Raw genomic sequence first — 13,569 nt, forward strand, 5'->3', positions numbered from 1 at the left:
CACTGTACGTGCAATAGAACAGTTTGCGATTAAAAAGCAGATACTTTATTAATGCATCTGTTCAACTAGCATGAACACGTAAACAAAAGTGAAACCTAATTCGATCGGCGCCTTCCGCAGTCTGCCGTCCACCGCTTACAAAAACACAGCACGAAAGATCGGACTCTTTTTACAAACGAGCTTTAATTAACAGAAGCGGTCCGTCTAGTCTGTTTCTCAGTTAGATCTTGTAAACTTATCTGTGCCAGAATGACTGATACCATCCGATGTCTGTTCTTCATTATTGATTACCATCATTAATTCACTTAATGACTTTATATAGTGACTTTGCTGTTGTAAACATTAGTTTCTGCTGTAGAAACAATAATTAGTTATATCTTTATTATTAATATCTTCTAATCCTGTCTGTACTGAATTTGTGTTTTTTTTAAAAGGAATCATTTAATAATGAAGATTAATAAGAGTAGCTCCTTGTAGTAATAAAACCCTAATGATACCTATCCCTACCTGAGGGCCACCGTAGTTCTCAGACACGCTTGGAAAGAGGGAGGAGAGTGGAGGGTACGTGGTTGCTTGTAATCTCCAACCTCACCACTGGATGGCGCTACATCTCACACACACTGTACCTTTAATAAGTCTGATCCTCTTTCCACGTTCTGACAAAAACAAATAACTCTTCAAACAGACAGATTGTACGTTTGCATTTGCCCAGCAGAAAAAGACGTTTACTCAAAGAAATACAAACTAAAAGGTTGTGTTTTAAATAAATTTATATATATAAAAAAAAAAAAGAAAAAAAAAAAAAAAGCATTTACCCACTGAAGCAGAACGAACACCTATCACTTGTTTCTCCTTGTGTAACATAGAAAACATTCTGAAGGCTTGTTTGAAAGCCTGAACAGAATCAAATAATCAAGCAAAGAGTTGCCGACTTCAACACAAAATGTAACAAACACAGCCCATGATGACAGGGGTGGAAAAAACAGCAAAATGAGAGTAAAAAAACAAAACAACTAAGAGGGTTAAGTGCAGCACTGGTCAGAATCATATAACGTAGATTCAGTCGAAATTTTCTTCAGTTCCATATTCAGATAATCTGCTCAAGTACATTGTCTCTAGATCCGTAACATGCAAGCTCGATGAAGCACATGGTCAAATACGCATGGGAATATACTTTATCTCATAGGATATTTGTAAAATCTGAAAAATAATATCTGTAGATGTACAGTGATTAAGAAATTTCATTTGCATGAATCAGCAGAAAAAAAAGAGAACATCCACTCCATAGATAGTGTTTTCTTTACTACATTCATTTCACTGAACAAAGAGTCCACATATATCAAAAAAAAAAAAAAAAGATTCCCAAAATATCATGTTGTGATGTTTAAATGTTCTTAAAGACCCCACTTATAGCTTTTAGTTAATTATTACTAGATAGTATCTGTGCCTTGGGAAACGGAGAAACACTCAAAAAAGATCCAAAGATACACGTGTACAACGGAATACTGCATATCTACTCACGACTGGGTTAGGTAGGTCGACATGGAGGCTAGCTGCCGGAGACGGGAACGTCCACACGCACGTTACACACGCTTCCCTTTAGCGGAATACACTACTGGTGACTCCGCTCTGTCGCTTTCTCTATCCGACAAACAGTAAAGCGCTTGTTTGTAATGCTACCAGGATGAGGCTCCTTTCCGTCTTTGGGGGGGAAGTTTCAGGACTCCTCACTTGTCCAATAAAAGTCTCTTTTTTTTATTCTTTTTTTATTTTGATCTGGAAATCTTGGATTTCTGAAAATTTCTGCCTGTGCTTCTTCTTGCCGTCTGGGTCTCAAGCTTCATCGGCAACTCTTTGAATTTCAAATTTGGTTTCAGTTTTTGCATCGTACTGTATTTCATGGTGTTAAATATATGGAGGAGGATTTGGGGGGGGGGCATTCTGTAGTTCCGCGGGTGTTTCCGAGTCTCGTCTAGTTTGTTTTTTTGGCACCTTGGAGTTGATGATGGAAGGGTGAGAGTGTGGGAGGTGTGAGGCTCAATGCGTACAGGAGAGCAAGGGGTCAGGATGCAGACCGGTGTGTGTGTGCGTGTGTGTGCGTGTGCGTGTGTGTGTGTGGGGGAGGCTACTTGTCACCGATCTGTTCACTGACCCCCGCTTCTCCGGCTCTGTCCGTAGTGCCGTTTTTGTTGTTGTTGTTGTTGTTGTTGTTGTTGTTGTTGTTGTTTGCGGCTGCTGCTGCTGCTGCTGCTGCTCCACCCTCCTCTTCCTCCTGTGTTTTCACCCTCTTTGATTGGGGTTGGCCTTGCAGTTCTCCGTTCTGCCTCTTGGTAGGGAGGGACGCCGAGGCTGAGGCGTGGGCCGCCAGGAAGTGAAGCGGGTTTGCAACGGCTGGTAGAAAGAAAGAAAGGAGTTATTACGACTACTTTGGATCGGCAGAGACGAACTACATGCACTCATCTTATAGCTATGTTTACAAAGTGATCTTTGACCTCTTGTGTTTTTATGACATAATGCTCGTACTTTACTAACCGTGCTATGTACCGTACACAATACTTTTTTTCATATGATCCTTCTCACATGGGTCATGGATGAAAACATCCTTCAGCAGATATACACATCACAAAAACGACCATGCAGCAGATGCTACGTGTCAATTTTAATGCGAGTGCAGGATAAAGACACTCAGCCCGACATGGCGGGACACCGTACGCTGCAGCTTTCAGTGCAAACGGGGGGGGGGGGGGGTTTCATATTGCCGTCCCTCCCAGCTCACTTCTCTTGCAAATCGTTTTTCATGCTATTCCTCTGATCGATAATTGGTGTGGGTTAAGCACAGTAGCGCAATGAAGAAGAGGGATTGGATGTCTTAGTTGCTCTGTGTGTGTGTGTGTGTGTGTGTGTGTCACCTGTGCTAGCAGCAGCACTGATGGGGACCAGATGGGTCCCGTTTTGCGTGATGGCCTTTATCGGGAGCTGGTGCTGGCCGAGCGGGGCTTGTTGCACGATGGTTACCGTCGTCAGAGGCGCAGCCTGAGAGCTCTGGATGATGCGGCTGACTCCGCCTATCGACGAGGCTGTGATGGATGGGATCGACTCCACTTTGACTACGAGCGGGGAGAAAAAAAATCACTCAGTTCGCACATACAGTCTAAAACATAATGCTTTGCGACAGCAGGTGGCTGCCACACTTCCTCCGCAGCAGAACTGCTACGAATGGAAAAAGCAGGAACTCACGCTTGATCTCTCGGTGCTCTCCGCCTCCGTTCTCCTGAGGTCCGGGCCTCACCGTGGCAGCGGACTGTCCGCCGACAGTTGCCACGGCGACGGCCGGGATCTGGTGGAGGACATGCACCGTCTGCATGACGGGGGCGGAGCTAACCGACGTGGTTACGATGGCTGGCGACGCCATGGTGTAGGTCACAGGCTTCATGGTCGTTTGAGGCATCTGGCGCTGCACGGCAATCAAGACCGGCTGGTTGTTGAGGGGGGAGCCTATCGGGGGGGGGCAGGGCGGCATCACACAAATAACAGCAACAGTGAGTACTATTTTCATTTTAACCTCAGAGTTAAAAATGTCACAAAAAGGTTCTGCTTTACCAGGGGAGCTCTGTGCAAAGCGGGCCTCTTGGATGACAGCGAGCTTGGGCTGGACTGTGGTGGTTTGGGTGGGGGCTGGTGGTGGTGTTGGCTCTGGCTCCATGGGGACTGGGGACCCCTCTCTGGACAGGCTGTCTGGAGTCTGGACCCCGCTGGAGTGGGCAGACAGTGGCCCTGTGTGGCTGGGAGAAGCTGGAGCGCTCCTGGGGCGGATGAAGAAGTAAGGTTGATTCTGGACATATGTTGTAGCCGTACAAACGTTTGGAGCAACACACTCGTGTCTAAATTAAAGGGGACACATCATGGAATCTTTTTTAGTGCTTGTGGACATACATTTGGGTATCTGGAGTGGTAAACTGTGAAATAAGACGACCTGGTCAGATTTTTGTGGGCAGCCTAGATCAGAAAACATGTGATTCAACAAGCCAATCAGATTTGGCTCCCGTTCTTATGTCCCATGCAGGCTCATTAGGATATACCGCCCCACAGCTGAGTAAGTTAGTAAGGTGCACCTTCTTTTTCTCACAAGCCATTCAGAGCAGACTAGGCTTATTTTGGAGAATGGAGCTTAAAGAAACAGGCGCTAAAACGGAGCGTCTTAAGACTGACTGTGAATACAGATTTATTCAGATTTATTCATTTATTTTTTTAACATTAAAGCATGTAAACATGTTCTAGCAGAAACCCCTAATACAAGCACGAACTTGAAAAAGGAGCCTGATGTGGCCCCGTTTAAAAGTGCTCTATACCTGGAGGAGAGAGGACCCACAGGGGTCCTGAAGCAGGGCACTCCCCTCGGCCGGCGCTTCCTGAAGGCCTGATCTATCAGCTTGCCCTCGGAGGCGGGGTCGATCCTCCAGAAGGAGCCTTTGCCCGGCTCCTCCTGAGAGCGGGCCACTTTGATGAAGTACCGGTTCAGGGACAGGTTGTGGCGGATGGAGTTCTGCGAAAACACCAGATGCACGCGGAGGGTTACCAAAAGCCGTGCAAACGAACGGTGTATGCGTTCCTATACAACCACATACTGCAAGTGTAAACAATGGGACCACGCAGTGAAGACTCTGACCTGCCAGCCTTTATCAGCTGTTCTGTAGTAGGGGTAGTTCTTGGTGATATGGGTGTATATTCCGTTCAGCGTGAGCTGTTTATCCGGGGCCATGGTGATCGCTTGGACTATTAGTTGTGCATACGAGTACGGAGGTTTGGAGTCATCCTGTGGACGGGAAAAGAAAAGAAAAGAGGAAGGAAATGGGTTTTTGTTAATGAAATGAAATGAAAAAGGTTGCATCGTCTCCCTCTAGTTCAATCACAAGCGCATACATGCACGAACAGGCACAGACCAGGTCCTGTGCTCCAAAGTCTATGTTGTTGTGAGCGTTGGGCAATTTCTAGACTTCAATGAGTAACCAGGGACGGTGTTCGCAGCGCTCAGACGCCAAAAGCAATCCACTGAGATTCTCTGAAGTCTGCCGCCTTTGTCGTGCACCCCCTGTTTGCTTCTTTTTTTTAAATGTATTTAAAGAGAATGTTTCAGACACACTAAACTGTTTTCATCCACGTTCCGATTGCCCGGCTCTGCGCTCCGGACTGCTCACCTTTGGGCTGTCTTCACCTGAGGCCTCTTTGTCGTTTTCTGATTGGGAGTTGTCCCCTATGAGGTCAGAGGCCAGGACGCGGCCTGTCCTGTAGCTGGAGAATCCAGCTCCCCGAGGACTTGACGGACAGGAGTTTGCCGCACTGAGAAAACAACAAAAACATCTGGAATTCTGAATTCATGTGACAAAACAACCACTTCAATGAGAAAAATGTAGACAATGTCGTCACTGTACGCTTTAAGACCGCTCTCACCTGAGGGTGCCAGTAGGTGAAGGCAGTGGGCTCATGAGGTGGGCAATGTTGTCAGGAATGTTGATGGTCAGGGGGGAAATTTGGGGTTGGACGGGCTTGACCGGTGATTCCGGCACGTTCCTTGGCTCCTTCTTGTCATTGGACAGGGCTGTGAACGTGATCTTTATACTTGTGCTGGGGAACCGGAAACAACACCTGGGAACAAAACACAGGCACAAACGCTGAGTGCCCGTTTTACTGTTGATACATTTCCACTTAAATGTTTATTTGTCTGCGTTTGAAGACAAGTGACATAAGTGGGCAACACAATGCTTACTACAGACGGAAAAACGAGCTTCCTGCCTGGCAACAAGCAGGCCAAGGAGGTCCGACTGAGGCCCAGAGAGGAGCACTGAGTTTCAGCCTCGCGGTTTAAATATGGATGTCCAGCATTACCATTATGTAACTCATGTCTAACGTGTCGTCTCGTTTATTATTAATAGGGTATATTTGGACCTGCTGCTGACACTTTCCAATGATTTACTCCTGTGGCGTGGTGACCACATGGACATATCATACCTACACATTAATAAAGATTAAATGTAAAATGTGAGCTACCTCAACAACAATTCAAGGTGAGTTTAGGGAGATTACCAACTGAGAGGGGAAAGGACTGACAAACAAGCTGAGCAGTGTCAACATACTGACAGGGTACCTGAGGCCAGGTTGACACTGAGCCAGCTCACACTACAACACTCGCCTTAGCGTCCTAGTTGATGTTGAAACATGTCAAAATAATGTGTTGTGCCCAGAATAGAACAGCGTAAAAGTAAAATACGATGCATATTGTGTTGCTGCATGTCAGGCACATTACCCCACAAGTACAACTATTAGCATGTGTTGCTAGCATGTTAGGTGGGACAGTAGCAGTTGAGCGTTAGCCAAACAATACAATAAGTTCTCTAGTTTTGCGCCAAATTCTGTAACAATTATTGTCAATTTAATGTTGCTCACTTTGCTATCAGTAAACACGGACATTGGGGGACATGTATTAAAAGACAGTTATGAATGGTTTGAGTTGACTGTACAATTCGGCATGCATGAAACACCGGGTAGTAAAAAATAAATAAAATGAACATCTCTTTATTGTTTTATTTATTTTACATAAAGTCTATCTTCCACGTAACATTAATGCACTATGGCGAGTAACTCTCTTGACAACACTAACGTATGTTGGTGGACTGTATGCCGAATAAACCAGGTCAAAACCATTAACAGCAGGTGGTGAATCACGTTAAATGCGTTTTGGGGGATTACCGGTACACTGTTAGGCATAGAGAGTTCCTGTGACGTTATCGCCATACAAACGAGCAGCACGCATCCGACTTACGCTACTTGACACAGCACGTGCAAACACCGCTGCGGGACAACAAAACAATAACAACACACGAACACCACAAAATGTTTGTAGTTGAAGCAAACTGGTCGTATCAATCTTACATTCGTGGAAGCTGGAGCGGTGGCGCCCCTCTTCTCTGGAACACCCCATCAACAAACACCCCGTTTTTTCCGAGGCAACGGAGGTAGAATTCCCCCGTGCCGGTGCCGTCTTCCCCCGCGGTGAATATTTCGAGGTGCCGCCGGGAGATAAAGCTGGAGTGTCCCATGCTGACATCCACCGAACCCTGCGAGGAGTTCCGGCCGATGGTCACCGACCTTTTCTTCATCAGATACTCGAATTCTCGGCCCTCCAACCGGGCTACAGCCGACCCCGACATCCCGCTTACCACCGCCATCTTCAGATGTATCTGGTGGAGATTTGGAGGTGTGTGTTGAGCGGAAACGTAGAAGCGGTTGTAGGGAATTGAAGGGGGGATATTTTTGGTTTCGTGAAAAAAGGGGGGATCAAATTTTACACCGTGGAGAATTTGGCTAGGAACGTGCCAGACCGGGGACACAGCGGCTCCGACCCACCGCCGCGAAGAAGAGGAAAAAGAGAGGCACGTCGGCCAATCAAAACCGGCCAAACGGACGGAAGTGCCGCGACGGACAATCCGTTAAACCAATGGGAAGCCGACCTGGGTAGGCAGATGTGTGGTGCTTACCAATGACAACAATAATAAAAATAGCCGTATAAAGTAGAGCTCGGTTGCACTGCAGGTTGACACGCAGATGGGTGGAGAGATGTAAAAAGCGGGGCGGTGATTTATAGGAGGTGAGTTTTACTTTTTTCAACATACTATGCTATAAGTTGTTTCTTGATATTTTTCGCCATGACTTTTTTTAAACATACTATAACTTTTCTTTTTGGACATCCCTATTAACAAACCATTTAGTCCGTCTGTTCTGTAAAAGGCTCTACTTTTATTCACTTCTCCAAAGACATTTCTCGACTCATCTTCCCTGTTTTATTTTTAACTGACAGAATTTAATGAACCAGCTGACTTGTTTTGGGATCATTGTACTAACTATTCCTTAACAGATGGTTCCACCAAACGTCTGTGTCTTCTTGTACAGCTCTACATTCATCAGTCAATAATAATAAATTCCAAACCAGATGGCAGACTGTTTTGGTCGACCTTGAAAATATTTTTCAATTCCACGATGACTGGTTTTCTGGCCACTTGGGGGCAGCAGAAACAAGCTGTTTGATCCCCCACCAACCCCTGCGCTAAATATCGGACTCTTTAACGCTCTTTAACGCTTAAGGATAATTGGGTTTTGGGGTCCGATTCACTCCCTCCCCAGTATGGACCCTGCATTCAATTAGACCAATGTATTTATTAATCTTTGACTATTTTTGTTTATACATCTTCGGTTTTTGTACTCTCTTATATATGTATTTGTTTGGTTACCACCCCTTTTCACACTCATTATTCTCATTGTCATTATTTTATTTTATTTACTTATATTTATTTTGTATATATATATCTTAATTCGGGGCACTGTGACGGTTCCCACTATAGAGCTGACAAGGTTGCCTGTGACTTATGCAACTGACTGTGTTTGGGACCTGTTTTTTAAAGGGGCCCTGCCTGACTGATCCTGCTGACCCTTCTGGAGCCTGTCCTGGTCCTGCTTCGCTGCCAGTGTACGGTTTATTAATGTTATCATTTTGTAATTTATGTTACGTATTTGCCCTATTATTTATTTACTTTCCTATTGTCTTTCCTATTATTTCACATAGCTCTCTCTCTCTCACACACACACACATGCGCACTCTGTTCTCCCATACACTGATGACATAATGTTAACTGGCCTGTATTCACTGTTCGTGTCGTCTTCTTGTTGTTCTGTTTAAGAATTGTCTCTTGTCTTGCAATAAAACTTTTTTTTTCAATTAATAATTTAGAAATATCAGAGAAATTAATTGGCACATACATGCAGACTTAAATATGTTTTCCAAACTTCAAAAATGAAGTGGGCATAAAGAAAGATTTAAATAAACCCATCATGGATCCGGTTCCCTAACGGATCCACGCAGCCAGGGTTTCCGTGCTGCGGGTTCGTTTACTAGCTGTAGTACGGCGGCCACCACCACGCTGTGAGCGGCAGCGTGTACTGCTCTGTGCACGGCTCTGTGTACGTATGGAGGTCGTGTCAAAAAATCCCTCCAACACCACATCGCCACGGAGGCGGACTCTGATTCTCACCGAGCCCCGGCGCCCCGGGCTGTCGGTGTTCGGATGCCGGTGGATGTGTTCGTTCAGACCGCATCAATATTCAAGGAAAACGTGCTGCACCGCAGAAAACTCATGCGCCATGTTCACACGTGTTTCTCTGGCAATGACGTAATCATATCTAACTGGGCTGCGTTCAAAGGTTTTTGATTGATGTTCAGTTCTGTACTGTTTTTGTGGACGTTAAAAACATGTGCTGCCAATAACTTGAAGGAAATGATATGAAAATGCTGGCAAAATAATCTTCAACTCAAGGACCCTTATTAGCTTTTTTAAAGACATTTCAAACTTATTTTACGGCCTTCACCAGTGAGCTTTTCCCCGTTGATAATATAACGTATATTCTACGGTGCTAAGACTTAAGATCATTCATAATGTAACTATACATGCACATATTAATATATGTCTGATAAACATCACTGAGCTATGTCATACGCGAACCAGTCTTCCATACCCGCCTGTTTTGCTCGGGGAGAAACTGGTGTTGGGAACAGAGATGAGGAGGGGGCGGCAGAGGGGCCAGAGGCTGTAGGTGTCTGTCACAATCTGCAGCTGGAGGCAGCAGCTGCAGGTTCTGCCAGAGGCTGTAGGTGGAGGCTGGCAGAGGATGCAGATGGTGGAGCAGGTTGAATGCTGGTCAATGGAAGTTTTTGATGGAACTTGTCTGGAGCACGACACTTCAGAGGCTGTAGGAGGAGATCAACCTCTAGCTACTTTTCAGGATCTGCAGATGGAGCATGGGGCAGCAGTTGGCAGAGGGTGGAGGCAGCAGAAGGCTCTTGTTAACTGGAGGCATAGTTTGGATCTGCAGCAGGGTGACAGGAAGTGGACAGGAGTTAGTATGTTTGCAGGTGGATGTTTGGCTGGCGGATGGATGGAAGTGGTATGGTGGAGGGTGGAGGATAGTACCTCAGCTGGCCTGTCTTTGGTGGTGTCCTTGGTTCCCCTGAAATGTCCACCTCGTAAAGGGGAGGGCAGACTCCGACCCGATAGGAGACGTCCACGTGCACCCGCATTGACTGCTCCGGTAAACGGGGCGGTCCAGTCTCTCCCACAGCTTCTGCTTGATGAGGCGTCCCAGGTTCAGACTGTAATGACGCAGACGGCCGTTCTTGAACCTGTGAGGAAGAAACAGAAATGTTATCATAACGTCATATGTGTTTAAAATGTTGGTATGTGGAAAAATTGAGTGATACATTTTAAAGTGATTGGCAAAATGTGATAATTATCTGAGAGATTTTTGAGGCCTATCTGTGTTTTTGCTAAAGTCCTGATAAACATGGTGTGACCTGTTCAGCTTTACACTAAAACAATACACTGATTTCTACACTGATAAAGCTTTTAAGACTAAGAATCAACACATTCACCGTAAATAAAATGATAAAATAAATTAAAAGTTATTTTACCTGCTCAGTGATTATCTTACCGGGTGGGCGACGCCCTACAGCAGGTGTTCCTCGTTAATCTGTGGTCCACTGAAGGTACTGTACTGTACAGGTTCAACTTCCATTAGCGTTCACATTGGACAATGTGTTAAATTTACCACAAGGGGGTGCAACATACAAAGATCTGAAACTTTAAATGTCCAAAGGCGGTTTAATCTTTCAGAATGAATCTTGAATCTTTCCGTTTTAGATGATGTAATGAATGATTTAGTTGTATCATATGCAGAAAAAATAACATAAATAGAAGGAAGGCTAAGACTGAAAATGATACATTGTAGATGTACTTTATATCTTATGTTTTGGTTTCTTGTTGGATTAGATTAGAACACTTTATTCATCCCCAGTGGGGAAACTCATTTGCCACCAAAAAGTCATACAGACAACAATAGACTCATACAGACAACAATAGACACAGTCCACAGTGCACAACAGACACAAATACACATTACAAAGAATAAATAACACCAGAAAATGCCATATGAAACTTGATTGACATCAGAAAGATGCTAAATCTAAAAACCACATCTAAAGGTGTTCATTAAAAAATCGAACTGCTGCTGGAACGAAAGACCTTCTGAGTCGTTCAGTAGAACACTGAGGCATCCTGAGTCTCTCACTAAATGAGCTTCTGAGTCCGTTAAAAACACTGTGTAATGGATGGCCATCAAAAGAAACAATCGTTTTGAACTTGGCCCTTGTTGTCTTCAGTGACCTGTAGTGAGTCCGGGGTAAGACCAATCACTGAGCCAGCCTTCCTGATCATCTTATTGATCCTGTTTTCATCATCCGCAGTGATGCCGCCCCTCCAGCAGAGCGCAGCATAGAAGAGGACACTAGCTAAGATGCCCTGGGAAAAAAAACATGAAGAAGCTTTCTGCTGATATCAAAGGATCTAAGCTTCCTCCAGAAGAAAAGTCTTGACTGAGAAATACAGCATCAGGGTTCTTTTTCCAGTTTAATTTACTGTCCAGATAGACCCCAAGATATTTATATGACTGGACAATCTGCTAGACAATCTGCTGACCCGCAATTATCACTGGGGAGACCTCCTCCTTCGTCCTTCTGAAATCAATAACCAACTCTTTAGTCTTTCCAACAATCAGTTTAAAAAAATGTTCATCACACCAGCTGACAAAAGATTCAACCTCCTGTTTATAGGCCAGGTCATTGGCTCGGGTCAGTAGACCAACCAGGGCAGTGTCATCTGAGAACCTTTGGAGGTTACAGGACACATGGCTCTGCCTATAGTCAGCTGTATAAAGTGAGAATAAAAAGGGGGATTGCATTAAAAGCACTAGAAAAGTCAAAGAACATGATCCTAACAGAGCTGGCAGTTGTTGCCAGATGACTATAAATACTGTGGAGCATAAAAAGTAGTGCATCATCTACCCCTACACCCGTCCTGGATGCAAACTGCAAGGGATCTTGGAAGACTGGGACCTGTCTACTCAGGTGACCCAGGACAACCCTTTCAAAACATTTCATTATGTGCGACGTCAGGGCTATAGGTCTCAGGTTAGTAAGACTATGACTCCTCACACTGTTTCTCTTTGGGATTGGAACTAAACAATATGTTTTCCACATTACTGGAATGTTTGATGAAGACAGAGACGAGGAAAAGATAAAATGAAGGACTGAGCACAGCTGGTCAGCACAGACCTTAAGGGTGCGTGGATGGACACGTCAGGGCCTGCTGCCTTGTTAACCTTAACCTTAAATAACCCTATTAATAAAATATAATACTATTAAACATGTTTTCTTGATTTTCACCATGGCCACCAAAGTTTCAGTTGGTTGCAATCTGCAACCTCACCAGTAGAAGCCGCCAAATCCTCCACACTGCACCTTTAAGAGTAGTCCGATATAAATATATTGAGTCAAAATACTGGATTTAACTAATTAGACACTTCTGCTGATGACTAAAACTGTCACTTCCTGCTCGTGGGATGTCAAGTCATCCAGATAATAGTTTTATGTGTCAAGATTTTTAGATATCCGCCTCTAAATATTTAACTGACCTTTAAACACTTTAAGTGATCTTAAAACAAAGTTGTTGTTTTTTTGTACGTGTCTCAACAATTACATTCTCGCGTCTCTGAAGCCGCTCAGGGTTTTTGTGAATGTGTCTAACTGTGTGAATGAGCACCAGGTCCCAGCATGGTCAGTCAGCTTTCTCTGGATAGATCGGGGTTAAAAACAAACAAAAGCAAGCAACCCTCACGTCTCTTGTGTGCAGGAGTGATCCTCGTTCACTGTGATCGGCAGTAACACAGTGGTGGTGGAGGCTCGAGGGCAGAGAGCGGGAGGGAGACTGTAACCCTGGAGAATCGTTGAAGGTATGTCTGGACGTCATACGCCCGTTATTGGAGTTTGAACGTCGTATACGCCGGATTATTCATTCGTCCTACATTTGTCTTTCCTCAGAGGAGAACCAGTCGCACTGTGACTTTGTGAAATTGAGGAACATGCATGATTCGTTCACACATGCACGACCTCAAAGACGTGACCTGCGACGTCCACTAGGAGAACTACAGAGCTCAGTGCATCCAGGAGATGACCGAGGATGTTTAGGAAACATCTGGTGATGTTTTCAGATTTCAGATTTCTGCTTCACCTCTCCTCCTCCTACTTTCCTTCTTCTTCTTCCTCCTAGTCCTCTTCCTCAGTAAACTGACTCATGAGTCCCATCCCCATCCTGCCGCTGTCCACTCCAGATGTTGAGACCGAGAAACTAATCAAAATGAAAGATGATGAGGTAAGAAGCAACTTTTGCTGTTTTCTATTGATTTCTTTTGGGAGATGTTTTTATTTTTTCATAAATGTACCCTGGAAGAGTCAAAGGACTTTGGAGGTGAAGGTGTAGTACGATGTCCCCTGCTCAGATCGTGGCTAACTTCACTGAGCAACGATTGCATGAAGCACATTCACCGCTGAGAGAATATCTCAACTAACACTTCAATTGACACATTTTCAATTGAGTGGGGTCACTCATATTTAATAGTTTGTAAGTAGAGAAA

General features: G+C 44.7%; 1 protein-coding gene across 2 annotated transcripts; it reads right to left on the reverse strand.

The window, feature by feature from the left end:
- Positions 1-799: 799 nt before the first annotated feature.
- On the reverse strand, positions 800-7,403 carry foxk2a (forkhead box K2a). Of its 2 annotated transcripts, none has more exons than XM_079183205.1 (9): positions 6,928-7,403; positions 5,449-5,643; positions 5,196-5,337; positions 4,667-4,813; positions 4,350-4,543; positions 3,601-3,803; positions 3,238-3,495; positions 2,910-3,107; positions 800-2,391 (listed from the first exon to the last, which is right to left on the reverse strand). In XM_079183205.1, the coding sequence occupies exons 1-9, from the start codon at positions 7,221-7,223 to the stop codon at positions 2,126-2,128; spliced, it is 1,899 nt and encodes a 632-aa protein (XP_079039331.1). In that variant the 5' UTR covers positions 7,224-7,403; the 3' UTR covers positions 800-2,125. The 2 variants fall into 2 exon arrangements, with proteins under 2 accessions (XP_079039331.1, XP_079039330.1); XM_079183204.1 differs by having other exon boundaries at positions 3,601-3,881.
- Positions 7,404-13,569: the final 6,166 nt, after the last annotated feature.

Source organism: Pholis gunnellus, assembly GCF_910591455.1.
Source record: "Pholis gunnellus genome assembly, chromosome: 21".
In the NCBI taxonomy this organism is placed as follows: Eukaryota; Metazoa; Chordata; class Actinopteri; order Perciformes; family Pholidae; genus Pholis; species Pholis gunnellus.

Excerpts from the sequence above, each read along its gene's own strand:
- foxk2a (XM_079183204.1), bottom strand. The coding sequence starts at position 7,223 with ATGGCGGTGGTAAGCGGGATGTCGGGGTCGGCTGTAGCCCGGTTGGAG. Across the intron at positions 5,338-5,448 it reads TCACCTACTGGCACCCTCAG|TGCGGCAAACTCCTGTCCGT; the intron begins GTGAGAGCGGTC and ends TTGTTTTCTCAG. Across the intron at positions 2,392-2,909 it reads CAGTGCTGCTGCTAGCACAG|CCGTTGCAAACCCGCTTCAC; the intron begins GTGACACACACA and ends TCTTTCTACCAG.